We start from the raw sequence: 27138 nt of genomic DNA, 5'->3' as shown, positions 1-27138 counted from the left end.
ATACAATGGATTATATAAACAGATAAGATATTTGAACTCATTATATTTATTTTATATTAAAAAATAGATATGTATTTAAATTATACAATTATCGTAAACTATTGTTTAAATTATTTCAGCCTTTTTCTTGGTAAAGAACGAATTAACAAAAAATATTCTTCACTAATTATTAACTTATTAGTGATTAAGGTGTTGAGTTTACAAATATAAGTCAAAAATACAAATGGAAAAATGGATATACAAGTGTCGAAAATGTCTATTTTCTTCATATTGTACATGGTATATCGTTATATATATTAATATATAAACTAACAATTGTGTGTAACAAAATCATTAGAAAATATTTATATCCATATAAATACCTTATATAAATCTGTATATTGTGCATCAGTATCAGTTTCTTGGAAAACTGATTTTATATTAAAGTCACTATTTTATAAATTGGCAATTTCAAACATACAATAGAAGTTAACGAAATATTGCACATATAAATTAGTTAACAGAGATATATTTTCTTAAATATTATGATTTGCATTGTATGCATATACCTTATAGAATAATTTCATTTTTAAAGTTCCTAGTCAGTTCTTTGTGCGGTAAGACAATCGAATTTAACACTATTTTCTCTGCTGCCAAACGTACGCTCGTGCCTAAAATATAAATAGTAAAAATATATACATACTCATCTTCTTGTGTAAATAATCAATGAATAGACTATTTACCGAGGATTGTTATAGAAGGATTCAATTTTCCATTAGTGTTAAACAAGGGCAAGTTTTCCATTTTCGCAAATGGTTTGTCAGGATTAGGATCACATGGTGTTCCTTCTATCCTTGCCCACTCTCCCACATAGCTGCTTTTCCCAACGATACTGTGCAATACAATAGAATGTGCCTGAATATGAGCATTGGCTAATATAATTGACTCTCTTATTCTAACACCACGGGCAATGACAGCATTTGGGCCTATGCTTACATTTGGACCTAGCTACAAATCAAATATTTCATGAAATTTATATTTAATTAATGTTTTATGATTTTATAAGAACCAAATATCTATAAGAGTTTTTTACCACTGCTGTTTCGTGAACAGTAGCAGAAGGATGAATATAGATATCACCAATAATCTGAAAAGTTCCATTAACTGTAGAAGCAAGACGGTCTGGATGTTTTGCTTTATACAAAGCTAAATAGTGACGATTGGCATATATAGCAGAACCTGCAGTCTTAACTTGTGACCACCATTTTAGAACAGGTAAAGCAAATAAACGACCAGTTCCAGCTAAACGCATTAATATGTCTTGTTCTAGTGATATATGAGCTGGATCTTTACCATTACCATTGAATTGCCTATAAAATAGCAGTATTTAGTCAAAATTCTTAAATACAAAAAACTTTCCAAAAAATCTTCTGAGGTGTCTTACGTAAAACTTTCCTGATTTTGTCTTGCATAAAAGACATCAGCCATGGTTTGAAAGATATCTAAGGAAGCAAGATAGATTCCACAATTGATTAAAGTGGAAACAAATGTCGATGGCTTCTCTACATAATGAGCAACCTTTCCTTCTTTGTCAAGAACCATACATCCAAAATTCAATGATTGCTGTCTAGTTGCTTCAGTGGCCATGATAGTAAGCAATGCTTGTTTCTCTTTATGATAATCTACTATTTCTTGCAAAGAAAAGTCAGCACATACATCACCATTCATTACAAAAAAATATGTAGGTCCACCAGAACGTATTTGATCACGAAAGTGATATAAGCCACCAGCTGTTCCTAATGGAATAAATTCTTGAAGATACCTAATGCTTATTTTATATATGCTTATCATTTCCTGAATAAATTGAGACAGATCACTTGCAAGGTATGATCCAATTATTAATATTTCACTAAGATTATCCACTTTAGAACATGCTTCTATATGGTGCTGTATTACTGGTAATCCAGCAACAGGAAATAATGGTTTTGGTATATCTAACGAAAGAGGCCTAAATCTAGTACCTAAAAAATATATTTTTGAATTTAAAATATCCTGTGGATTACTCTCTTTTACTTATTATTTAATTCAATGCTGTAAAAAATGAGTAAAATCATATTTGAGGTTATATTTTTATACTGCTTATAACAACTATGTTAGAAATATTCATTTATGCGAAACACAGACCTTTTGACGGGCCTCCAATTAATATAACAGATTTTAATATCATCTTTATAAACAATATGAAGCTTTATTACAACTTAAAACAATTCTCTTGCTATAGTGATAAAAAGTTAATGTACTGATAGGTTTAGGAACCCTTCAAAATTTCCAGTTTGTAAATTCCAATTCAATGGGCAGGATAAGATAAGAATTACAATTTTCTGACAAATAATACGGTAGTAAACTTAACTTAAGCAAACATCAAACAGAATTTGTATGATCATTAGATAAACATAAACAATCATTTCTTACTTTACTTAAAGGTGAGAAATTTAAAATCTTACTCAGTAATAGAAAAAATGGTTTACTTCTGCGGATTTTTTAAATTCTTATGAAACGAAACTATTATTTGAAAATTTGTATCTTTAAAATAGATTGAAAAGAAGATGATCAAAATTAAAATTGATTCTTCAAATCCGTTGTTTATTTACCCTTATAAAAAGATATATTAAACATTACAAAATAGAAATTCAACAATATAAAAAGATGATAAAGATTATTACATTGTGTATAAGCTATATTTAAAAAATAACTTATATAATAGCATTAATGACTAAGATAAAATAGATTAACAGTTCATTGCAAATTCATCATGAAATCATTAAGTGAATGCTATTATAAAAAAATATATTATTATATCTTTCATTAAAGATAGAATACTTTACGAATATATTATCAATTCAACATATAACAGTGGTAGGAATACTATCTGCAGATATTTTATACAATTTTAAATTATGCATTAGGTAGTAGCCAATTCAAGAACTTTATAGCAACTTCAAACCCAAGGAAACATGCTGCATTTGCCGGAAATGCACGAAGCATCACTGGTACACATCCTTTATACAATGCTTTTGGTCCCTCTTCTTTCATTAAAACTACGAACACGTCCCGAATTCCGTTTTTGTAAGTACCATCTGGGGCTAAATAAGATATGTAAAACTTCAATTAATATCTTCCATAATTTGTTGTTAGTCAGATTTGTGAACATTACTTAGAATTTAATAATAAATTGTAATAAATTTATAATAAATACCACTTTGTAAACGACTTTTTAATACATCAGGTGGCATTCCAACAATCCAATTTGCTATACCAGCAAAACCACCAGCAACAATTGTTTGTAATATTCCTGTTTTGCCGTCTTCAGAGGACATCCACTTTTTGAGACACTCATATGTCATAAAGTACATTCCACTAGCAGGAACATCTAAATGTTAAATTTAAAAAATGATTAAGAAGATATATAAATTACCTGTATGGAAGACTTTATAAGATAAAAGCTTACAGATTCAGACAATTTTACATGTAAACAAGTAATAAACATATTATAAAAGATATTTATGAGATTGAAGGAAGATCAAGTTTCACCTGAATGTATATAATTAAAGCATTATGTGGAAACGTTATTTATAATTATAAGGCAAGAATAGTGTGTGTAGGTTGCTAGATAGCAAACATCCTGTTTGATAGGGCTCATCAAGGCAGATAGATAACAATTAACAAAATTCAGTTTCCTTCAAACCAGCGTACCATCATTGGTTTTAAGATCTGCTTTTCTTCAACACTCAAATTTTATTCTAATTATGATGGTTATTCTAATACTTGTCCTCACTTTGCTGGTATATAACTCTTTTCTTTATTTAATATGAAGAAGTGTAAGAGAAAAAGATTATTTTTCTCATAATATTTTTAAATTTAGTAATTTCTCATTGTAACATAGAGATTCTTAAGAGTGACTTTGCATGTATATTTAGCTGAATGATAAATTAATAAATAAATGTATGTTTAGAATGAGTGCTTTGGACAAATAATCGATATTGGCGATGTTTGGGAGGTAAAATGTCCACCAGGCTGTTCATGTGAGGTACAGAAATTTATTGATTTACCTTTGCATCGATGGATCAAAACGAGTCAAGATCAGGTATGAAAACTAGCTAACTTTCTTTTTGACATTTAATAATCTTTTTTCTCAACAGAACTTGACTAACGAATGCAATTTCGAATTTGGATTGAACATGGACCACTCTATGATACCCGAATTTTTAAATGTTGCAATTTGCGCTGTTGCCGAAGATTATGAAGAACTATTGGATAAACTCCCATCAGACATTCAGGTTGGTGTTACAGAATTGAACAGCGTAATTTTTTGCTATTCGAAAATAACGTATCTTTGTCTTAGGTGTTTACAATTCTTGAATCTGGTATGGGAAACTTCGAGATTCTTCTACAGTCTACAACATTTCAACGTTTTACAGATTTAATATCTTTAGACATTCAAGGAATAGATTATGAATCTGTAAAAAAAAGCTCGAATGTTAAACAAGGAAAACAAGGAGGAATCATTTTATCAGTTGATTCATTGTATCCATTAGGATTAAATCTTCTTTACCTAAATTTAGAACGAGTCAGATTGACAAGCCTGAGTCCAATGAAAAAAAATAAAGCTAATCTTGTGGTTAAACCAATGAATACAGTTACCAATGATGAAAATAATAACAAACAATTACTAAATAACATCAGCCAAAGTACAGGGCACAGACTGATATTTTTAAGTCAACAAAATAGTGGAGAAAGCGATGACAAGGAAATACTTCCTTATGATGTGTACAAACAAGAAATGGAAGGTTATCAAGAAACTGTTGGACTTTTTACTGGTTTAGGAGCTTTAACTCACTTAAGAGTTTATGATTGTGATTTAAAAGATATAACATGGCATATGTTTGATGGTTTGAATAATCTTGTTCATCTCTCACTAGAAAAAAATAGTTTGAAGTTCATCCCAGAATTTTGTTTTTATGGCACCCCAAATTTAAAAGTATTGTCACTTGCAAGTAATCAGTTGTTAACACTTAAGAGTGTAGATTTAGCTGGCTTATTAATGCTAGAAGATCTTGATTTAAGAGGGAATAATCTAACTTTTTTATCAGAACTATCTTTTCCCCCTTTCCCAATGTTGAAGATTGCAGATTTTCGGAAGAATCCTTTGGATTCTATATTCCCAAGGTATTTTAATTACATACATATTTTTATGATAATAAGATGTGAAATTAACATAAATATCTTCTGATTTCAGTACTTTTGAAATCATGAATACAACATTAGAACTTTATTTGGGAGGTGAAGATTCAAAATTATATCTACAAAAAAATTCTTTCTTAGGATTATGTCGGCTTCAAGCCTTATATCTGTATAATTTAGAAATACCAATGTTGGAACGTTTTGTATTTCAAGGAATGCCAGAGCTGTTAAAATTAAGAGCTCGTGGAAATATTTCAAGTATCGATCTTGATGCTTTTGTGGATTTAATCAAATTAGTAGATCTTGATTTAAGTTCTTGTCATATTCGTAAAATATCTATGGATGCATTTTATGGTTTGCAAAATGTTAAACGTATAGATCTATCAAATAATGAATTAGAATATATTCCACCTGGTTTATTTGGAGTGCAACAACAGAAGCAACTTAAAGAAATTATCCTTTCAAAGAATAAGCTGACATCACTACCTATAGACTTTTTCAAAATGCTTCGGATTCCAAATAAACCACCACAATTTTCAATTGTAAGATTAGATAGCAATCCATGGGATTGTACTTGTTCGATGATTACATGGAATCCTTACTTGGTAAGTATAAAGAAGCTATTGTTTAAAGCTATTTTTAACCACACAATAATTATAATTTGATTGAAAAAAAAGGTAAACAGGTTACGAGAAATAGCACCAAGATGCTCAACTCCCAAGAAGCTGAAAAATTGGGGAGTTTTTCATGCATTACGCAAAGGTGGTTTGCAATGTAGAACCTTGAGGAGAAGGTATTTAAAGAAGTCTACATTGGGAAGAAATAATTATGAAGATAATATCATCAGTTAGCTAATATATGTTTTTAATTTACAATTAATATATGTGTATAAAAAACAAGGAACAAAATTAGACAGTTCAATTTTTCGTCTTTATAAGATAATTCTGCTTTCTAAATTTATCATAGTTGTATAATAACACTGTGTATAGATATAAGCTAGATATATAAGACTTAAGGAAATTCACAATAAAAAAGAGTAGCAATTGACAATTTCATAGTCTCTATATTTAAATTATTATAAAAATAAAATAAAAAAGAACATTTTTGATATTACATACCTCTCAAAAGAGTAGCACAGGTACCTTTAAAAATATTCGTAATTCCTCCGTTCTTATAAAGTTGCTTTGTACAATCAATAGGGCCATTATATCTGGGTTTTGCATCACCCTGTTGTATTTGTAAAAGACATTTTATTCTTTCACCAGGAGCCATTATAACAGTTGTAAAGATGCCACTAAAAGCACCAGCATAGAATAGTTGCAAAGGAGACAGTTCAACATTGTCAGATCTCTTTATCAATTGCTTGCCAAGTCCAAATCCATAAAAACTTATGGCAAATATTGGAGCTACACCACATAAAGGTGCACCCATACCTAAAAGAAAAATATTGTAGATAATCTAATGAGCAAATATTTTTTAATAAGAAGAAAGAATTAATAGGATATATTTATACATGTTTAAGGTACAAACTATCTACCAACCCTTATATAGTCCACGTATTCCTTCTCTCGTGATTGTTTTCTTAGCACAATCAATTGTTCCATTATACAATACTGCTTCATTTGGACCTGGTAGGGGCATAGTTTGAAGGCGGACCTATTAACAATAATGTCCCTTCCAAACACTTACTTTGGTATAGAATATTATTAACAATAATTGAAAGGAAAACAAAAAAATGTCAGTACAAGCAATTTTGATAAATAGAAAGAATGTATGGAAAACATTAATTTCATTAATTATTTATTTTTGGTATAATATAATTGAACCATATACCTTCTCTTTTAATTTAATTATTTTTCATCACAATAAAAAAATTACAATAATTCCCATGGATCCTAATTTTTTTATTATATATGAAAATATTTTATGTCTTTATCAAAATATAAAATATTTAAAATAATGAACCACAATTATAATCATAGATAATTGATTAACATAAAAATTTAAAAGAATAGAAGGACAAAAAATAAAAAGAAGACAATAAAAAAGTAGATTCTTAAATAAAAAGTTATTTACAAAATCTAATCAGCACATATTGTGTTTCTTTTACCTAACATATCGAGCCAGTCCTCTTCAGAGAAAAACAGTTTATTCCTAAGTAGGATTTAATAATCCTACTTATAATTAGACTAGGTATAGCTGAAAAATTGGGGGATTATCTTTTACATTTAATTTTATAGAATAACTATTCTACCCCAAATTTCTATTTATACTGTATTATATACAAAAATTTTTAAAATGCATTTTAATTCAATTTTTTAATATTATAAAAAATATTAGCAGGTTAAAAATGATTTAAGAAATTATACTTTCTACTTGAATGTTTTATATATCAAATTCTGTTACACTTCAACAATGAAAACAAATGTTTGTTTTATTTGTACAAATTATAAAATTTATACTGCTTTGTTTATATACATATTTATTGCTATAATTTGTTATTGTTTATAAACATTGTTGTTGTTATATAAATAATTCATTATTTTTTATATTAATTAATGTAACCTTACTTTTATCGTGTCTAGGGGATGACCCACCACGATGGTGCATATTCCGCCGAATCCTCCACTTAGAAAATATTTAAGAAGGCTTATCTCATTTTCTGACATTTTAATGATAACGTGATTGGTAAATTTTACTTCGAAATAAAATAAAGAGTACAAAGATCAATATTATCTCTTAGGCGGTTCTAAAATCCAACCTCGAGTCTTGTTAAAAAGAGAAACATGATGTTCGAATAAAGTAACAGCATTAATTAATATATTAATTCCTAAAATTGACACCTATAATTGCATAAACAATAATTATTCACAATAATGACTATCTCTATTAAAGTAAATATTAACTTTTATTTTCGATAAATTAATTATAAAATAAAAAAAGAAATATAAAATTAAAGTTTAAAAATAAATGAAATTGAAATGATCTTTTGGTATAATTAAAAAATTAAGAAATATATTTGAAAAATTGTATAATGTTATTCATATGCATATTTAAAAATGAATCAAATTAAAATATCTTTTATGTGGTTAAACAATTGGGTAATGAATTTAAAAAATTATATATATACTCTATATATTTCGTATAACAGATTTGAAAAGAAATTTTATATATGCCGCCAGATTAATTCGTGATAGCGCTATATACGTATACTTACTGAACATAAGATATTTTAGCATTATGAAGGCTCAATTTTCCTATGAATCAAAAATATCAATATAAAATTTATCACTAGCTTTCTAATCTTTGAATTTTGTGATAAATGATTTAACATATCCTGTTAAATGTCTGTGTAGTGGTATCTTCGAAATAATGTGTCAGAACATGTAAATAATATCAGGTGATTAAAGTTAATCATCTAGTTTATAATATTTATGACAGAGTTTATTTTATTATTTTAAGTATTTTTATCTTCATATTTCTCAATGTAGCTATTTTATTCCTATCACATCTTAATGCTGGTAATTTAGCATTCTATTTGACCTTGCATTAAATGTTAAACAATTTCTTGGATTTGTGTAATGTAAATAAGCAATTGTAATAAAGTGCCAGTAATTATCGACATTTTAACTTCATTGTTTCTACATAAATTTATATATTTTTGAGCTGCAACTTATGATTGTATTTTGCTTAAAGTTATTGTCATTGTAAGAATTCACATTTAGTCTAACTAATCTAATTTTATTAACATTATATTTTGTATTTGACTGGTGATGTTTGTTACATATTATAGAACTAACAACAATGTCTGAGAAAATTCCATCTAATCAACCACAGCCAATTGTTAAGATTGGCCATTATACACTTGGTCAAACATTAGGTGTTGGGACATTTGGTAAAGTAAAAAGTACGTAAATCTTCTATAAATAAACCTTTATTACTTTTATTGCTTTTATTACTTTTTATATTAAGTAATACCACAGCATACAAAATGCTTATAATTTATGTTTTTCATAGTTGGAGAACATGTCTTAACAAAACATAAAGTTGCTGTGAAAATTTTGAATCGTCAAAAAATTAAAAGTTTAGATGTGGTTGGAAAGATTAGAAGAGAGATACAAAATCTGAAACTTTTCAGACATCCTCACATTATTAAATTGTAAGTATTAGTAGCATGCTCTATAAAATATCAATTAATATAGAATATATCAATTTTTTGTTACAATTTAGATATCAAGTTATAAGCTCACCCACCGATATATTTATGATAATGGAATATGTATCAGGTGGAGAGTTGTTTGACTATATTGTAAAACATGGCAAACTAAAGGAATATGAGGCACGAAGATTCTTCCAACAGATTATTTCTGGTGTTGATTATTGTCACAGGCATATGATAGTTCATCGTGACTTAAAGCCAGAGAATCTATTGTTAGATCACAATCTACATGTAAAAATAGCAGATTTCGGTATTTGGATATAGTCAAGATCTTACTAACAAAGTTTATTGATTGAATGATATTATTCAAATAATCTAATAATTTATCAAATTATAGGTTTGTCAAACATGATGATGGATGGAGAATTTTTACGTACTTCTTGTGGCTCCCCTAATTATGCAGCGCCAGAAGTAATTTCTGGTAAATTATATGCTGGTCCTGAAGTCGATATATGGTCTTGTGGAATAATACTTTATGCTTTACTTTGTGGCACTTTACCATTTGATGATGAACATGTACCAACACTTTTCCGTAAAATTAAATGTAAGTAATAACAATCTGTATAACCTTTGATTTTAATGATTCATATAAAATTTCAAATATTTGTTTCAGCTGGAGTTTTTCCCATCCCAGAGTACCTGAATAAAAGTGTTGTAAGTCTTTTATGTCACATGTTACAAGTGGATCCTATGAAAAGAGCAACCATTGAAGATATCAAGTATATTCAATTTTTATTATATGTATTATGCATTACTTATAAATTTAAAAATTTTAAACATTTCTTTGATACAGTTTGAAATAATTACAAATATTTTTAATTTAGGAAACACGAATGGTTCCAGAAGGATTTACCTTCATATTTATTCCCGTCGCCTGTTGAACAAGACGCTTCTGTAATTGATATAGACGCAGTAAACGAAGTTTGCGAAAAATTCAATGTGAAAGAAGCAGAAGTCCATTCTGCATTATTAGGTGGAGACCCTCACGATCAACTGGCAATTGCCTATCACTTAATAATAGATAATAAAAGAATTGCAGACGAGGCTGCTAAAGCTGAATTAAAAGATTTCTATGTAGCTTCTAGTCCACCTCCTGTTGCTTTTAGCCCCAATGATACCAGTAGCAGTCCTTTGAGACCACATCCAGAGAGAATAGCACGTAAGAAGATAAACTAATGCTGTATCTTTAGAATTTAAAAAATTTGTTATTGTTTTCATCACAGAGTTTATGAAAACGATATTTGATATACTTTTTGTACATGTCAGCGTTTCGAGAAAGACAAAGTTCTCAAGGAAGTACATCGTCCTCGATACAAGGCGCTCGTGGTACGCCAGTAAAACGGGCTAAATGGCATTTAGGAATCCGTTCACAGTCTAAACCAAACGACATTATGAATGAAGTCTATCGAGCTATGAAAGCTCTCAATTTCGTAAGACTTTTCTTATAAACTAATCTATAAAGTAACAAATTTAATATATATAATAATACATATATATTTTTAGGAATGGAAAATCATAAATGCTTACAGCGTTAGAGTACGCCAAAAGAGTGAATTAACAGATAGATATAGTAAGATGTCGTTACAACTTTATCAAGTTGATTACAAAAGTTATTTATTGGATTTTAAATCTTTATCAAATGAAGAAGAAGATATTGGACGAGGTGAAGAATTTGAGTCAACGCTAATGATTTTTAATTGATGATTTATCTCAATATATTTTATTGTAAATATAACTGTTTTAGATCCTACACTTCCACCACCTCAAGCGACAGGTCATCATACAATGGAATTCTTCGAAATGTGCGCAGCATTAATCACGCAGTTAGCTCGATAAATTTGCTGTACAATATGAGTCATCATTTTTCAGAATTATGTTAATAATGCGTTTTACTTCTCGTTGTACTTTACACAACGTGTATCAGTGCAGTTCATAGGATAAAGGGAACATTTAGGAAGGAATATTTTAGGAAAATAATATCAGTTTCATAAAAAAAATTGAATGCAAGGAGGGGAAGAGTGTAATAAATCTGTAGAAAATCAAGTAATATTTCTTTAAACCTAACCATTTTAATATTCTGTAAAAAAAAATCAAAGAGAAAGCGGTATTTTTATTTTTAAAAATATATCGATATCTTTGTACATACTATTGGTAAATTGGAAAAAACAAAATACATATATATTTTTTTAAACGGAAGATTTTAGTTCCTCCATTGAGACGACAGAAAGCGCTAGGGACGAGTTTCTCAAGATTCTCGGAAGTTCCCACTCTACTCGCCACATACTCACAATCCAAGAAACTTCGGCCTGATCATTATTATTTCTGTTTTTATGTCACAGATTTAAGTGGAATATGCTGTTTGTAGCGTTAACGAAGGTGCAAATTCGAAATATTATTCGTCTGCTATTGGTTCACGCATGAAAGGAAGTTGCACTTTTGCGCAATCTCAGTAGACAAATTGGGCAAAAAGAGTACCACTGACGATATTCGACGTGAGGTGAAGCCTAAGAACACGAAATTAGAAGAAGTAAGGGTTTTACTTCAAACATGTTTGCAGTTGTTGAAACAGATACACAACTTCACACGAAACCCATTGACAAGTGATTCTATTACTCGAGTTCATCGGCGAGGTCGAGAACGAAAGTTTTTCAAATATATTATAATATATCATATATGTTATATGTACGGACGAACTTAAAGGATGTTCTTTTGATTTAGAAACATGGCTTTTTAAATACGCTGCATTGAAAGAGCCTAATGTTTGAAAACACTCTAAGAACAATGTTTTTATATTGCAGGATTTATAGAGAAAGAGAGAGGGAGGACTTGGGGACCTGTATTCAGGGGACTTGAACCCGGGCCTCCTCCGACTCGGACAGGGGCGCTCTTCGTTGCGCCATCAAGGCCCTGTTGCTGGAATTAATACCGATTACTTGCTAAAACAATGGCTGCTGCTTTCAATCAATATGACAAGTACAGGTAAATAAAGAAATGATTTTGGTCTTGCTGTTATGCGTCATGAAATCAATTGACGTCGTCTAATAAAGTAATAAATATGATGTTGCATCAACGATTAACCTTTAAAGTTTTATTTAACTGATGTTGAACAAATTTGTAATAACCTCTTATGAAAATTATATTATAAATAATTTGATGTATTTAAGATAAGCGAATGTTATTTAAAGTAATATTTGTATTTTTTAATATTTTGGTTGTTGATATGTATATTGTATTGTATTCTTATTTACTAATATGTATATGTATGCTTGTTTTTATAAATTTATGATACTTGATGTGCAGAACCTTAAATTTGAATCTTTTGTGGGATTAATTATCTTTTTATTGTGGTGTCTTTTTTAGTTGGTATTTTGGTGCAATGTCACGACAAGATGCCTCGGATTTACTCATGGGTGAAAAAGTAGGCGGCGTATTCTTAGTTCGTGACAGCACATCGATACATGGAGATTTTGTTCTATGTGTACGAGAAGACAACAAGGTTAGCCATTATATTATAAATAAAATTCAGCAGGGTGATCAAATACGTTATCGGATCGGAGATCAAACGTTTCCTGATATTCCCAACCTTTTGGCTTTTTACAAATTACATTATTTGGATACAACACCACTGATCAGGCCTGCATCTAAAAAGACACAGAGGGTAATAGCAAAATATGATTTTGAAGGCAATGATCCTGATGATTTACCGTTTAGGAAAGGTTCGTAGGTTTTAATTTTTATTTTAAATATTTTAAGTATTACTTTGAAAGTGACTGGTTAACATATAATGTCTCTTATATTTTTAGTTGATTGCAATTAATAATTTGATTAAGCAATGCAATTTTTAAAATTGTAAGTTTTTATATTTTGTATAAATTCAATAATGTTATTTTTAGGAGAAATTCTTACAATTATATCAAAAGATGAAGAACAATGGTGGACTGCTAGAAATAGCCTTGGTCAAACTGGTTCAGTTCCAGTACCATATGTTCAGAAGTATGAAGAAGACAATCACTCTGTGATTGAGAATAATTCATGCCCAGAAAGTGGCGGAAGTTCAACTACAAATTCTAATTCGGTTTCTGCTTGTCAAATGTCTTATCCAGAAAGTGGTCAAGGGACTACCCGCAGATCAAATATTCAAAGAACATTGCCTGCTTTTGCAAAAGTGAAACAAGCAAGGGTACCAAACGCATATGATAAAACTGCTTTAAAATTAGAAGTTGGAGATGTGATAAAAGTAACAAAGACTAATATAAATGGTCAGTGGGAAGGTGAATTGCATGGCAAGGTTGGCCATTTTCCATTCACACATGTTGAGTTTGTAGATAATGAGACTGGAGAAGACAATCAGGAAATTTAATGGAAGTCTTCCAGGTGTGATGAATAAAAGAAATTGACTTGGAAAATTCTACATTGGCAGTTTAAGTTTACATTAGCAGCTATTCTGTGTACTGGTACATGAAATCAGTCTATTTTAAAATTCTGTATACAATTTGTAACTTCAAACATAACGTCAATTTTGTGACGTTTTTATTAATTATATAATACTTTAAATATACAAAATTTATGTGAATATTTTTACAACTCGTTTAACTTTTCTAGTCATAAAATAATAAATAATCATGTACGATTACTGATTAATATCGATTCAAAAGTTATAAAAACATTCTTTTCATTTAAGTTTTGTACCGGTACATACATATTGTGCTGCTTAGCCATAGGTTGTGCCACAGATGGAGCAACATTTTCTACTAGAATATTCTATTTAATGATGGAGCTGTTAACCATATTACAATTGTAATTATATATAAATTACGCTAATTATATATTACTATGTAATTATATAAGTTCTAATTGATTAGTAACTCTTTTAAGAGAGCAGAATCTGTGAATTTACGTTTATACATGAATGGTATTATATTGTCATGATTGTAAGTTATGCAAATTACTTGTTAATATGTAATTATACAAATTGCAAGAACATTTAGTTTTGTAAAAATAGTAGCAACTTTAAAGTTCCGCTTTACGCTATATATACATATACATATTAGTTTTATCGTAACAACAGTCATATATGAGTTATTGTAAATTATATATTAGTATATATAAGTGAAATATGTCCTGAATTTTTGTAAGACTAATAATTTCCTCAATTTATTCGAAAAACTTTTGTTCAATTTTAGAAATTAGTATAGAAATATAGTTATGTATGTATAAATACATTTTAATATATATTTACATATTATATTATATTTGTAAAAATTGTAATTTTATCGTAAACTTCAATCGTTTTCCGATATTTTTATATGAGAAAAAACTGGAAACTTTAGAGTTCTGCTCACAATGATGCGTATTAATCGTGTAATTAATAAATTAATTAAATAAATATAATTAATTAAATATAATTATGTGTAAGTTGTATGTACGTTATGTATAGCTGTGTGAGAACAGGATTGCAATTTTTTGTATTTTCAGAGGTACAATTTACGATTGGAATTGTTTCTTTTTTATGAATCCGAAAAGGTACTTTCATTTTAAATCTTTACTAATGAAGATTTAGTAATTAAGATAGTACAAAAATTGTATAATTTGTATACAACCCTCAGTGTTTATAATTATATCGTATTTTCAAAAAAATCTAATTTGGATTAGAGATTTTATTTACACATAGAAAGCTTGATATTAATATGTAGTTATATATATTTCTTTATGTATAAAAATTTCTTATCAAATTGATCACCATTGTATATGAATTGTACAAGGAACTGTCTAGGTATACATTTGAAAAGTTAGTTTCAGAATTAGGACTGTGGCTAATTTACCAGTTCCTAAATAATTACAAGCTATTAATTTTCAATTTAACCCTTTTTTTTTTGGTTTTTCGGTTTTTTATAAGATGTATAATTTATTAAATTTCACATAAATAGTACAATTTTAAATTGTTAACAACCAACTGCACCGAAAGATTATATATTTCAATTAGCTTCGTCAATAGATGTGAATAACGGAGGAATTAAAATATACTTATTCATATAATTGCATGCATATTGATAAAGTAAGCATTAAGACCGTGCAAATTTTTATACTCATATTTGTAACACTTTTATATGATATATATTTTAATTTTTAAAATATGTAGAAACTAAGAGTACAATAAATAAAAAATTAAAAAATAAATGTTTGTATAGATTTATTATGTTAAATATATATTGGACAATTTAATTAATATTTTTACATATTTCTATCATAGATATTCAATAGTATTCATTTTAAACCTATTTATTACTATCTTAATATGGTACACAATATTATTTAAGATTTAGAATTTACAAAATAAAATATAAACAAATATAATAAAATTTTTTACAGCTGATAAATTTTATAAAAGCAAATTGTCTGATTGGCTCATTTTTTTGTTTTAATGGAAATGACCAATGACAACGACGTATATACCTGAATGTGATTGCTTTATTGTTCTATCTCTTTTTCCGCCATATATACCCACGGTCTGTTCCCGCCAAATTTCTCAGTAGTAAATGCCAACAAGTGTTGAAGTTACTCACGACTGATGACAGTCACTGTTGGTTTATTTGCACTTCTATGAATGTTAATGATTTTTGATTTTTTTTTGATTTTGCACACGTTGATCGTTGTGTTAAAGAACTAGGCACAAGATAACGCATTTTTTGAAAATTTTTGACTGAATAAACATATTAAAATGTACGTTAAAGTGAGAACAATGGATGGTAAACAGGAGGCAATATTAACCATCTCCAAATTGACGGAAGTGGAAGAGTTTAAGGTAAAATAAATGTAGTATAGGAAGTACTAATTTCAGATAAAAAATACAATTTTTTTATCTTTCGTGAAAGTTGTGATTTTATCTCTGATATTTACGTTTAATGCTGACATTCTTGAAGTAAAAAAATCTGACTTTATTAAATATTCCATTATTTTATTAAAAACATTTATTTAATGTTAGTTACAATTATTTAATAATAATAATGTGTGAATAAAAAGAAATTGTCTATTTAGAGTATAGTATTTCTATATTTATATAATTCTATCTATTTGAAGTATTCGTATACTTATTTAATAACATTTTGTAAAATCTTTCATTTATAAAAATATTATTTTGCAGCGTAAGATTGAAAAGGAATTGAATGTAAAAGTGGATTTACAACGGTTATTCTTCCGTGGGAAACAATTAGAAAATGGTTATAAGCTATATGATTATAATGTTAATTTGAATGATGTAATTCAATTAATGGTTAAAATACAAATCAATGAAGTAGAAAGCCAAGCTACTTCGAGTACTAAAGTTACTTCTAGTTCTATTATTAAAGAAGAAATTGTAGATAATTCTAGCAAAGAAGAAAAGTTGTCTGAAGCAGAAAGTTTATATTATAAGGTTGGAGATGCGGTAGATTGTCTTGATCAAACTTATGGAGCTTGGTTTGAGGCAATAATATTAAAAATCTTTAAAAGAGATGATAATATTATTTATAATATGCAGTGGGAATTTGATGATAAAGCTCCAGCTTTCAATGTACCTGAGTCATCAGTAAGACCACGTGCAAGGCGTTTATTAAAATTTGATAGCTTAAAAATAGGTCAAAAAGTGATGATCAATCACAATGTTGATGATCCCAAAGTAACAGGATTATGGTATGATTTTACAATATTGAAAATAGATAAAAAGAAGAGGGTACAAGAACTTATTGGGATATTGCATATTGGAAAGTAAGTATTGTATAATTCAAATATTCAGTTTAAGTTGGTATAATGTATGATTAAAATATGTGTATCTATTTAAATAGGGACCAACCACTTGAGAATCGGAAAGTAAATCCTAAAGGAGAGATTTTTGCCATAGAAGAACCAAAATTTCTTACAGACAGAAATCCTGAAGATGAACAACATATGGTCAGTAGTGGTAAACGAAGACGTATACAAGCTTATTGTGATGCATGTTTGGACAATCCTAACAAGGAATGCAGAGAATGTGGTTGTAGAGTCTGTGCTGGGAAAGAAGATGAACACAATCTTCTCTTATGCGATGAGTGTAATTCCGCATATCATTTAAGTTGTTTGAATCCTCCATTAACATCTATACCTGAAGAAGATTACTGGTATTGCCCAGAATGTAAAAATGATGAAAATGAAATTGTGAAGGTTAATTACCACTTAATAATACTTTATTTTGTAATATTTATAAAATTTATAAATCATTATTTTTTAAAGGCAGGTGATAAACTTAAACAAACGAAAAAAAAAACGAATGAAAACAATAGTAGTAAGAGAGATTGGGGTAAAGGAATGGCATGTGTAGGAAGGACAAAAGAGTGCAGTATAGTTCCACCTAATCATCGTGGACCTATTCCAGGAGTAGAAGTTGGAATGTGTTGGATGTACAGAGTACAGGTAATTGAAATTTTTAAATAATCTTTAATTTTAATAACTTTTGTGTATATAAATAAATCAAGGATATGTAAATGATAGGTGTCTGAAGTTGGAGTGCATAGACCACATATAGCTGGAATTCATGGGAGAGAAACAGATTGTGCGTATTCTATTGTATTATCTGGAGGTTACGAGGATGATATTGATAACGGTGATGAGTTTATTTATACTGGCTCTGGAGGCAGGGACCTATCAGGTAGAATATTTAATTATAAATAAATTTGTTATGACTCAATTAATTTGTTATATTTATAAAGGAAATAAAAGAACAGCTGAACAAAGTTGCGATCAGATGTTGACTCGAATGAATAAAGCATTGGCTCTAAATTGCAATGCAAAGCTCAATGCGACAACCGGTGCTACAGCTGAAGATTGGAGAGGTGGTATACCTGTAAGAGTTGTCAGAAATTTCAAACTCGCTAAACATAGCAAATATGCACCAGAAGAGGGCAACAGGTATAATAATAATCATTATTGTTATTTTTATATGTTCTAATATTTAGTTTTTGCAAAAATATTTTTATTTTAGATATGATGGCATATATAAGGTAGTAAAGTATTATCCAGATACAGGCAAAAGCGGATTTCGCGTATGGAGATATTTATTAAGGAGAGATGATCCAGCAGCTGCACCATGGACCGAAGAGGGTAAAGCACGTATAGAGGCTCTTGGTTTAAAACCAATGTATCCAGATGGATACTTGGAAGCAATGGCAAAAAATAAAATAAATAAAACTAATAAGAAAAATAAAAAGCGAAATATACTAATGGAAGAAGAAAATTCTACCTCTTCGAAAAAAGAACCACCAAAGAAGAAAAAGAAACTTGAGAGTTATGAATTAGAAAGTGAAGTAGTGAAACATATTGAAGAAGATCAAGCAAATATAAAATTATGGGATGAATGTCGTAAGGCTTTACCAGATGGAAAAACTGCATTTTTACAACAAGTTTCAGAAAGGTATGTTACTCATCAAGTTTTTAGTAAATATATTTGTTATATTTTCAAATTTTTATAATTTTTAAATTGCAGATTCACATGTCCCTGTTGCTTGGAACTTGTTTATAATCCTGTCACGATTCCGTGCACACATAATATTTGTCTTAATTGTTTAAAACGTGCTTTTTCGTCGGGTGTCCAATATTGCCCGTCATGTCGTTATTTATTAGACAAAAATTATAAAATGGAAGTTAATCAATGTTTATCATCTGCTCTGTTATCGCTTTATCCAGGATATGAAGGTGGCAGATAACATTAATTTTTAGTAAAATAATACTTATATTTCAAATACGAATCTACATACACACCTAGATTCCATTAAATAATATTTTAGATACAATTTATGGTTCACGAATAAAATGTATTAGTGATTTTGTTATAATACATACTTATAGGGTGGACAACACATTCTGATAGTATAAAAAATTTTTGTTAGTATACAAAATTTATTGTCATGATTCACTACAATAACAATTTTATTATTACAACATTTACATTAATAAATATAACAATTAATATTGTTATTATAATATTTGCATTAATAAATTGACTGCCAATACTAATAAGATAAAAAAAAGAATGAATTTTCTTTCAGAAAGAGAGAAACGTTCAAGAAATGAAAATATACATAGTTATTGTAGTACTTATTTTTATATTGATTTTTGTTTTATACAGTTTCGAGTTTTATATTTGTATGTAGTATAAGATTTATACAATTGACTATACACTATAAATGTTTGATCATTTATTTGTACATCTATACGCGTCTACCGATGTGTCCAAATTTAAATCAACTGTAATGATTCTAGTTTGCATTTTTGTTAATTGTATTGTTTTTTCTAATTAGCATAACATAACTTTTCATGGTAGTGAAAAATTCATAAAACAATTCATGTTATTTTATAACAAAGTAAATAAATGTTTTTATTATAATATATGACATTAGAATCCTTTTAAATATGGATATAGAAGAAAAGTTATTTTATTGCTCTCTTTGATTGATAGGTGGAACTATCTCGCTTATCCATTGGAGATATTTGTGACTTCCATTTTGAATCTATAATAAAACATTGTTCAACTTTCATCTGCATTATATTAGAGTACATATCCTATGTTAAAATATAATTAAACAATACTTACAGGTAATGAGATTACTTCACAAACTTCATATGGATGGTTCTCCCTGTTCAAAGCCAGTTCAAAATTAATTTTAATCGTATGTATATAATAATTCAAAAATATCAAAATATGTACTTACATTACATATTTTGTTAGGGCATTTACAGTATCAGTCCTAGTTTTTATCATCTAAAATAAAGTATATAAAGTGTGTATCAATAACTTTAACCTACTAACATTACTTTTTTGCTTCTTACCAGTAGAAGTTCATTATCTTCATTAATTTCATTTTTCCATTCATATCTATAATATATAAATAATATTTCTAAATGAAATTAAAATATTTTAGTCTGCATGCACAATGAACAGTACATACATTATACTTACACCGATGTAAGCCCTGGTATAATATTAACGCAAGCGGCTAATTTATTCTTCACCAAGCCACTATAAATTAAGTATAGATTAATTAAAGTAATAATTTTTATTTTTTAGAGAATTAATTTTCAATAGGTTATATCGATCCTTACTGAGACAATTTTTTAGCGACTTCTTGTGTTGGAACTGTTACGTATGCAACAGAATGAACTCCAGCGAGATCGCTCATGTTTCTATAAGTAGTAGCAGGAACACCTCTAGCGAAACAAAAGAGCGTAATTATTCCAAAAATCGGTTTGCACAATACAAGTGACATTTGTATCCAATTTTTGTGGAACCGGTACTTTTTTCACTAACTTGAAGATTGCTTCAGAAGTACCAACTTAGGGTACATTCTCGAATCGCTGTTTGAGATCGATTAATCAGTTTTCAGAAATAAATTATTTAAAGAACTAAGGAAATGACGGTTTTTTATCGAAAACATTTATTATTAAAAGGAATCAATTTTTAAATAATCAGGCTTACAAAGATTTAACAAATTAAAATATCATAAAAATCATATGCTACTTTGTAAGTAACTTTATAAGAAATAATGTGTAAAAATTTGAAATTTATCTAATGATTATTCTCGAACATTACTGAGTATCAGATTAAAAAGTATAGTTTCGAAAAAACCGCATTTAACCCTGCTGCGATCCTTTGATTCTTTATATTCTTTCAATTGTGTTTTCGTTTTAATCGAATAGAGGGCTTATAACGTTTTAAGAAATTTTTAGTATGTTGTTACTATTACGTTATTATGTCATTGTTATCATTATTATTATCATGGCATTATGTTATTATTATCATTATTATATCAGTAATGATTCTTTCTTATTTTTCTCAAACTTAAGAAATTTTCTAATAAGAGAGGAATACAATTCAGTAAAAAATAATTCAAAGAATGCAGTCAAGTTAAAATTTTATACAAAGAAATTTCTTCAATCTTTCAAAACAGACAAAATGGTGTACTAACGAAAGATACATACTGTGATAGTATTTGTACATCTTATATTTAAATATAATGATAATATGTAATAAGCAGATTTACATAAATTATGGAAGACACGGATTTTTATCTTATTTCGTAAAATCACATAAACATTAAGTGTTAGTTAATGTTTTTTCGAGTGGGTTCTTAACTACGCTTACTGTAATTTACTTAATACTCGAATTGTAACACTTATACGTATATGTGGATGCATTAATCTTACTTAATTTCAAACATATACGACATTACGTTCTTAGATGTATTTTGCACTCGATAGTTTTGTTCATATGAATGATTATAGTATTTCGACGATTTACTTATCAATAAACTTAAAATATTTGTTGACAATTTTTAGAAGTATTCGAGTATGTGTAAGTTACTTCAATTTATGTAATTATTTTATTAAATATCCTTACAAAATCAAATTTGCGATATGTTTAATTAAAAAATCTTCTTTATGATTTTTCGAAAATAAAGAAATTAGATGATAATCTATAGACTGCGAATATTTATGTAAATTCATATTTTTGTGGAGATAATTAAAAAAATGTAACCTAAGTAGAAAATTATTTTATATACTAAATATTATAACGAATACTATACTGTGGATATTTTATATACATATCTTCGCGTATTATATGCATTTTGTGCACTTCGGCGCAAATTTCCCATAAATGCATAAAAAATCTGTCATCTAATAATTTACTTTGATTTCTGTATGTATTTTGAAACATGTACCGTGAGTTTGAAAAATCGAGTATCTATTAAAATATTAAAGAGAGGATTCGAATGAGTGGAGGTCAATGCTAGATTTGTTAAGGTTGTCATCATATTGTTTTCTTACCAGTAACCAAAGTTATCGTTCAACCGCATGTACATACATATACAATTTTGTTAACTCAATATTTTCCAGGAAATATATCCATTTGAAATAGACCAAATTGAACTTTTTAATATGTAACCAACCGTTTACCATATTTTCTTACGCATATCACAAGTTATGGTAATTTTATTTCTAAAAATACCAGACTGCTGAAATTGTAAAACGATTTACGTATAAAAAATTGATTTTTGATCAAATTCTTCTGTTTTAGGTTTTCATATGAATGTTTACGTATTATAGGTTTAATTTGGCAAGTAGTATTCCCTCGGGATGTATTCTGGTTTTGGGCTACTCGGTTCAATTCCAAGCAGCTCTCCCATAAATGCAATGTAAGTGATGGCCAAGCGCAAAGTCTCGATCCTCGAGAGTCGTTTTTCGTAAGCAAAAGTTGGCACCTGAGGAATAAAGGTCGTAAAATAATTTTAAGCAACATTGGTATATCAATAGAATACAGATATCTATGGATTTATGAGAAATGTAAAATTGCACAAAATGCACATAATACGCAAAAGTATACAAAATGTTCAAAGTGAAATATTTATTATAATATTCCCTGAATTCCTTTAGTTGTGCTCATTAAAGTATATACTTGGATAAACATTCGCTAATAACTAGTATAAAAATTAATTGTACAAAATTATACAAACGCATAATACAATAGTAGCAAAAGATAATCATTCTTATAGAAGTTAGCAATATTGTTATGAGATTCAAGAATAGAACAAAAATCTATGCATATACAACTCACTTTTCTGCGTAACTTGTCGAAAGCTTCGTTTAAATTGAACATTCTGCGCCTCTCACGGATGTTTGCTGCTCTTCTTTGCGAAACAGTCGCCACGCGACGCCTTGGTTTCTTTGTGGTGGACGATGGGAGATTCGGAGATCTACCATTAGGCGTGTAACGACTGAAATTATTTTATTCATTGACAATTAATTAATAAAACGTCGTTGTAAATAATTCTCATTTCTTTCAAGATTTGAAATCTTCAAAGTTCAGAATTATTTCTTCGATTTATCGCTGCGTAAACTAGAATTGTGACAAGAAATTTAGCTATTGCTATAGCACACAGGGATAATTACCTTTGATGTAATAATGCACAGGGTTGTCTATATAATCCGTGTTCGTTCACATGAGAGTGCGAAGGAGGTGGTGCTTGGTATAAGACAGAACTGTCCCACATCGGGTAGCTTCCGAGTTCGCCGCTGACGTACTGCGACATATCCGCTGTAATCACCTATTTCATTTACTTGCGTTTACTTTTATATGCACGCTATTTCTTATTAATGCAAAAGAAATATCATCATTCGTGCTAATTATTATCTTTCATTATTATACAAACACAAATGAAAAATTAAATATTAATATTATATATTATTGTATTAAATGTCGAAAGAAATATTAGAAAATTGTTAATCAAACTTTTCATTCGTGTTCTATGGATTATCACAATGTAATAATTTTATTTAATCAGTAAATAAGTAGCATTCTGAACAGTATTGTAGTAAAAGATGTGTTACAATAATACTAATTTATTGATCTTATTTCTATACTATATACCTTTGTAATTAAGGGATTCACTTTTAATTATTTATACTCACTGGTGCTTGATTTCCATTGATCTCCCACAACGGTTCGGTGTAGCTCATATCCCGGGTTCTATCCAGGAGCAAATGAGTTCAGGAAGTACCACCCTCGTATTTCAATTAAAAAAAAAAATAATGAAAAAGAATGTCGATACACGAGTCAAATAAAACGTTTGTTGCGGTCTGAGTGTCACCTTCAATCTGAGGATTCCACTGATACCCTCATCCAGGGAATCGAACTCCTGGAGCTTGGTACATCTCGAGCCCGCCCCTTTTTCAAAGCAACCCTCTGGAACCACTGTTATTCACTATTCTCGGACGCTTGCGTCGTCATCCCTGTTCCAATTGGAGAATCTCACCCTTAACCAACTTGTGTGAAACACGATCGTTGGACAGGTGGTTGTGAAGGGTGGAGCTTACGGACAATCCTCATGGTTTGCCTTGTTTCGTAGGAGTTGAGGGTTGAACAGTATCGGAATTATCGACCCTGGTATGTTAAAGATGGACAAACTATTTGTTGGAAGCTTTTTCTAAATGTCTACATTTCTTTCATTTCTTTTAATTTACTTCTTCTCTTTGTAATTGCAAAAGTTTTGTCTACATTCAACACTTCATGAAATAGATATTGATAAGAAATGATGAAATGAAGGGAAAATTATTTAACAATTTATTATTGTTCAAATATTTTTGAATTCAAAACCGATATTTCTTGAACGAACTTATCATTTTATTGATTTTCACAATGAACTTCTTGATATTGTCTGTCACTTTTTATTATGACATGCAAACTTACTTATTAATTTTGAAAAAGCGAATAGCATTGTATATTTTAAAGAACGATTAACAAATTTTCTTTTATCTCCCTTCAGGAATCATAGCATTGCACGTGTGCTAAATGGAGTGTAGTCATCTGGTAGAGTTCTTCTGTCAACGTATTAAGCACAATCAAAGTATGAAAATTGATGCTAAAATATTATGTACTACCAATATTATGTACTACTATTATACTATTGTGATGTTTTTCTTTAGAAGTAGTATGAAAATCCTTTATTTTTCATCTGGCAAGTAAGATTACTTTATTATATATGTAACAAAATTTAAATTAAAATACAATTCATTCACTGATGATTAATGATTAAAATCATGAAAGACACAATTTTCTGCAAGTTAGGATATTACGATTTCTTTACGATCATTTCGAGACAAATTGCTCCACATATTGAGGTCGTAACAGGATCACTCAAAAGACCATGACAAAGTCTCCTCAGAAGGGTAACATATTGTTAAACCGAGGGTGTGTTCCCCCAAATTAATTAAATAGATATTAGCCGATTCACTTGACACTAAGTTCTCCCTTTGGACGCATATAAACATCCAGTGTGCTATCTGCGTGTCAAATCGCATTGTGTTTGCTTTGAGAGTTCGGGGGTGCATAAAGTTATTAATATTAAGCTACGAGCAAGCAGTCTTATTAAGATCATTCTCTCTTCTTTTTATTCTCTTACTGTCACTTTGTTATTGTTTGCATATAAAAAAAATAATTTGAGAATTATTATCAAGCATATTTATTCATCTTCTAACACCCTTTTCTATATTTAAAAAATTTTTCCAGAATAATAAAAAAATAATAAGATAAGAAAAACACTTCTTAGAACTTAAACGATGAAAAATATAAAAGAAATTATTTCATAGTACGCTAAAAAGGAAAGGAATTTTATAAAAATTATATCAACTAAACACGATATGAAATATGCATTTTTAAATTTTATTTTGTATTTGTACATGCAGTAAGTATGCTACTTAAGAATGCCTTATAATAAATGCGATAAAATGCGAGAACGAGAAACGTATTAATTTATCTAACATATGATATATATCTTATAGGTTTGTATCCATTAACTGTGTCGGTGGATCTTTAATTCGAGTCTGGTAATATGCACTATATCCATAACTGCAAGCTGACGCTTTGGATCGATGCTCTGAGCGTCGGCGCTGAAATGCTTCATAACTGAATTTCGAAGCTTTTCTAGAATGAAGGATATTCGATATAATGCAAAATGAAAGGCAATTTACCCACCGTAAACACGTATTGGGATAAAATCAATTAATTCAACAGAAACCATTAAAACAGATTAGTCAGTTACATATTCTAAAAGTTTTTATTTTTTTATATTTTCATTTTTGATGAGTTCTAGTAAGTATGCAGCAGTTAAATGCTATAAATGATTATTTCTCATATTGAAAATATTAATTTTCTATTTAATCTAATTTAATTTAGTCAAATGTAATATTATTTGTCGAATACACTTAAATAACTCAAATAATTGCATTATTACAAGAATTCTAATAAATTGACGTTTTCCTTTGTTTTTCAACAATTTATAATGTTTTTAGATTATAACTTATAATATAATTTATAATATAAGACAGTAAATCATCCTAACTTTTCGTATGTTCTGATTTTATAGAAAATAACTGACAAATATGTGGGATGACGTAAAGGGTGTCAAAAATCAGATTTGGGTTCATCCCCTCGTGGTGCACGTGTTCGTTTGTGATCTAATTCTGATGCGATTCGAACAATGGATGCGCCTTCCGCAACAGGGTCACGCCATTGACAGCAATTACGTGATTTCGTTACAGAGATTTCCATCTTCTTGAATAACACGTCGTCATATACCTAATACGGATTTATCACAGGGTTTCACTAAAATAGGGAAAAATTCGAACAAAATCTGTTTCTTTGTGATATGATAAGACTTAGATTTTCAATGAACATGTAGTTACGAAATAAAAATAACAATATATAGATATGAATTTTCATTAAAATACTGCAGCATTCTATGCTGTATTACGCTTTATTTAGGTATATATAAAATTATAAACAAATGCAAACAATTAATTTCAAGAAATATTAAGATAAATATATGACTAATTTAATATAGAAAGCTATCAATTTGCAGCAAAATACTGCAATATGTAGTGTTACAACATTACGCAGGCATTATATCATATTGCATTTTATTTAGATATATATAAATTATAAATACTTCGAGAAATAATAAGATAAATAAACGAATAGTTTAATATCATATTTATAGAAATCTTGGAAAAATTCTTAAAAGATTTTTAGAGAAATGTCGAGAAGATGTACACAATATAAAAAGTTAAAATAAAAAGATAAACTAATTTTGTTATAAGAATATATAATTTTTTATACATAAAACGTTACATTAAATTAT

The 27138-nt window shown here is 28.7% G+C and overlaps 8 protein-coding genes across 12 annotated transcripts; 4 read left to right on the top strand and 4 right to left on the bottom strand.

Annotated features, from left to right (window-relative positions):
* Positions 1-228: 228 nt before the first annotated feature.
* Positions 229-2349, bottom strand: Gmppa (GDP-mannose pyrophosphorylase A). Of its 2 annotated transcripts, none has more exons than XM_033330963.2 (5): positions 2164-2349; positions 1424-2000; positions 1073-1349; positions 723-987; positions 229-650 (listed from the first exon to the last, which is right to left on the bottom strand). In XM_033330963.2, exons 1-5 carry the CDS (start codon positions 2204-2206, stop codon positions 550-552), a joined length of 1263 nt encoding a protein of 420 aa, XP_033186854.1. In that variant the 5' UTR covers positions 2207-2349; the 3' UTR covers positions 229-549. The 2 variants fall into 2 exon arrangements, with proteins under 2 accessions (XP_033186854.1, XP_076479689.1); XM_076623574.1 differs by having other exon boundaries at positions 232-650; positions 1424-2070; positions 2164-2334.
* A 252-nt stretch (positions 2350-2601) lies between these two features.
* Positions 2602-8015, bottom strand: colt (carnitine/acylcarnitine carrier protein colt, mitochondrial). 3 transcript variants are annotated; one of them, XM_033330965.2, is made up of 6 exons: positions 7791-8013; positions 7331-7419; positions 6762-6876; positions 6339-6653; positions 3236-3409; positions 2602-3122 (listed from the first exon to the last, which is right to left on the bottom strand). In XM_033330965.2, exons 3-6 carry the CDS (start codon positions 6859-6861, stop codon positions 2935-2937), a joined length of 777 nt encoding a protein of 258 aa, XP_033186856.1. In that variant the 5' UTR covers positions 6862-6876; positions 7331-7419; positions 7791-8013; the 3' UTR covers positions 2602-2934. The 3 variants fall into 3 exon arrangements, with proteins under 3 accessions (XP_033186856.1, XP_033186855.1, XP_076479690.1); XM_033330964.2 differs by lacking the exon at positions 7331-7419 and having other exon boundaries at positions 7791-8015; XM_076623575.1 differs by lacking the exon at positions 7331-7419 and having other exon boundaries at positions 6762-6894.
* LOC117155221 (uncharacterized) lies at positions 3711-6321 on the top strand. Its single transcript, XM_033330958.2, has 6 exons — positions 3711-3821; positions 3992-4123; positions 4179-4316; positions 4382-5205; positions 5276-5825; positions 5898-6321. Exons 1-6 carry the CDS (start codon positions 3786-3788, stop codon positions 6069-6071), a joined length of 1854 nt encoding a protein of 617 aa, XP_033186849.1. The 5' UTR covers positions 3711-3785; the 3' UTR covers positions 6072-6321.
* A 428-nt stretch (positions 8016-8443) lies between the features above and the next one.
* Positions 8444-11482, top strand: AMPKalpha (AMP-activated protein kinase alpha subunit). Its single transcript, XM_033330962.2, has 10 exons — positions 8444-8620; positions 9014-9127; positions 9238-9379; positions 9451-9689; positions 9777-9983; positions 10053-10158; positions 10264-10598; positions 10706-10869; positions 10943-11102; positions 11184-11482. The coding sequence occupies exons 2-10, from the start codon at positions 9025-9027 to the stop codon at positions 11273-11275; spliced, it is 1548 nt and encodes a 515-aa protein (XP_033186853.1). The 5' UTR covers positions 8444-8620; positions 9014-9024; the 3' UTR covers positions 11276-11482.
* A 223-nt stretch (positions 11483-11705) lies between these two features.
* Crk (Crk proto-oncogene, adaptor protein) lies at positions 11706-14420 on the top strand. Of its 2 annotated transcripts, none has more exons than XM_033330967.2 (4): positions 11706-11966; positions 12238-12418; positions 12800-13155; positions 13333-14420. In XM_033330967.2, the coding sequence occupies exons 2-4, from the start codon at positions 12384-12386 to the stop codon at positions 13797-13799; spliced, it is 858 nt and encodes a 285-aa protein (XP_033186858.1). In that variant the 5' UTR covers positions 11706-11966; positions 12238-12383; the 3' UTR covers positions 13800-14420. The 2 variants fall into 2 exon arrangements, with proteins under 2 accessions (XP_033186858.1, XP_033186859.1); XM_033330968.2 differs by lacking the exon at positions 11706-11966 and adding an exon at positions 11982-12121.
* A 1543-nt stretch (positions 14421-15963) lies between these two features.
* Positions 15964-19981, top strand: UHRF1 (ubiquitin-like with PHD and ring finger domains 1). The gene is made up of 8 exons (XM_033331083.2): positions 15964-16241; positions 16581-17182; positions 17260-17614; positions 17684-17863; positions 17942-18098; positions 18160-18358; positions 18432-18860; positions 18933-19981. Exons 1-8 carry the CDS (start codon positions 16158-16160, stop codon positions 19150-19152), a joined length of 2226 nt encoding a protein of 741 aa, XP_033186974.1. The 5' UTR covers positions 15964-16157; the 3' UTR covers positions 19153-19981.
* Positions 19795-20777, bottom strand: CUTA (cutA divalent cation tolerance homolog). Its single transcript, XM_033331084.2, has 6 exons — positions 20549-20777; positions 20406-20465; positions 20276-20321; positions 20158-20207; positions 20040-20082; positions 19795-19956 (listed from the first exon to the last, which is right to left on the bottom strand). Exons 1-6 carry the CDS (start codon positions 20710-20712, stop codon positions 19882-19884), a joined length of 438 nt encoding a protein of 145 aa, XP_033186975.1. The 5' UTR covers positions 20713-20777; the 3' UTR covers positions 19795-19881.
* Positions 20778-21576: 799 nt separating this feature from the next.
* LOC117154966 (protein Fer3) lies at positions 21577-24222 on the bottom strand. The gene is made up of 4 exons (XM_033330463.2): positions 23912-24222; positions 23393-23547; positions 23058-23217; positions 21577-22704 (listed from the first exon to the last, which is right to left on the bottom strand). The coding sequence occupies exons 1-4, from the start codon at positions 23957-23959 to the stop codon at positions 22552-22554; spliced, it is 516 nt and encodes a 171-aa protein (XP_033186354.1). The 5' UTR covers positions 23960-24222; the 3' UTR covers positions 21577-22551.
* Positions 24223-27138: the final 2916 nt, after the last annotated feature.

This window comes from Bombus vancouverensis, chromosome 12, assembly GCF_051014615.1.
Source record: "Bombus vancouverensis nearcticus chromosome 12, iyBomVanc1_principal, whole genome shotgun sequence".
NCBI classification, from domain to species: Eukaryota; Metazoa; Arthropoda; class Insecta; order Hymenoptera; family Apidae; genus Bombus; species Bombus vancouverensis.
The sequence above is the reverse complement of the archived record's forward strand: the minus strand, read 5'-3'. Positions and strand labels throughout refer to the sequence as shown.

Coding starts and splice junctions, on each gene's coding strand:
- Gmppa (XM_033330963.2), bottom strand. CDS start 2,206: ATGATATTAAAATCTGTTATATTAATTGGAGGCCCGTCAAAAG. Junction 988..1,072: donor CTGTTCACGAAACAGCAGTG/GTAAAAAACTCT, acceptor TTTGATTTGTAG/CTAGGTCCAAATGTAAGCAT. Junction 651..722: donor TCCTTCTATAACAATCCTCG/GTAAATAGTCTA, acceptor TTTATATTTTAG/GCACGAGCGTACGTTTGGCA.
- LOC117155221 (XM_033330958.2), top strand. CDS start 3,786: ATGATGGTTATTCTAATACTTGTCCTCACTTTGCTG. Junction 3,822..3,991: donor TACTTGTCCTCACTTTGCTG/GTATATAACTCT, acceptor ATGTATGTTTAG/AATGAGTGCTTTGGACAAAT. Junction 4,124..4,178: donor TCAAAACGAGTCAAGATCAG/GTATGAAAACTA, acceptor TTTTCTCAACAG/AACTTGACTAACGAATGCAA.
- colt (XM_033330964.2), bottom strand. CDS start 7,889: ATGTCAGAAAATGAGATAAGCCTTCTTAAATATTTTCTAAGTGGAGGA. Junction 6,654..6,761: donor AATACGTGGACTATATAAGG/GTTGGTAGATAG, acceptor TTTTTCTTTTAG/GTATGGGTGCACCTTTATGT. Junction 3,123..3,235: donor AAAAAGTCGTTTACAAAGTG/GTATTTATTATA, acceptor TATCTTATTTAG/CCCCAGATGGTACTTACAAA.
- AMPKalpha (XM_033330962.2), top strand. CDS start 9,025: ATGTCTGAGAAAATTCCATCTAATCAACCACAGCCAATTGTTAAGATT. Junction 9,380..9,450: donor CATCCTCACATTATTAAATT/GTAAGTATTAGT, acceptor GTTACAATTTAG/ATATCAAGTTATAAGCTCAC. Junction 9,690..9,776: donor TGTAAAAATAGCAGATTTCG/GTATTTGGATAT, acceptor ATCAAATTATAG/GTTTGTCAAACATGATGATG.
- Crk (XM_033330967.2), top strand. CDS start 12,384: ATGGCTGCTGCTTTCAATCAATATGACAAGTACAG. Junction 12,419..12,799: donor AATCAATATGACAAGTACAG/GTAAATAAAGAA, acceptor TGTCTTTTTTAG/TTGGTATTTTGGTGCAATGT. Junction 13,156..13,332: donor TGATTTACCGTTTAGGAAAG/GTTCGTAGGTTT, acceptor TGTTATTTTTAG/GAGAAATTCTTACAATTATA.
- UHRF1 (XM_033331083.2), top strand. CDS start 16,158: ATGTACGTTAAAGTGAGAACAATGGATGGTAAACAGGAGGCAATATTA. Junction 17,183..17,259: donor GGGATATTGCATATTGGAAA/GTAAGTATTGTA, acceptor CTATTTAAATAG/GGACCAACCACTTGAGAATC. Junction 18,359..18,431: donor GCACCAGAAGAGGGCAACAG/GTATAATAATAA, acceptor TTTTTATTTTAG/ATATGATGGCATATATAAGG.
- CUTA (XM_033331084.2), bottom strand. CDS start 20,712: ATGTCACTTGTATTGTGCAAACCGATTTTTGGAATAATTACGCTCTTT. Junction 20,208..20,275: donor AAGATAATGAACTTCTACTG/GTAAGAAGCAAA, acceptor ACTTTATTTTAG/ATGATAAAAACTAGGACTGA. Junction 19,957..20,039: donor GTGAAGTAATCTCATTACCT/GTAAGTATTGTT, acceptor GTTTTATTATAG/ATTCAAAATGGAAGTCACAA.
- LOC117154966 (XM_033330463.2), bottom strand. CDS start 23,959: ATGAGCTACACCGAACCGTTGTGGGAGATCAATGGAAATCAAGCACCA. Junction 23,218..23,392: donor TGTGCATTATTACATCAAAG/GTAATTATCCCT, acceptor AAATAATTTCAG/TCGTTACACGCCTAATGGTA. Junction 22,705..23,057: donor TCGACAAGTTACGCAGAAAA/GTGAGTTGTATA, acceptor TTTATTCCTCAG/GTGCCAACTTTTGCTTACGA.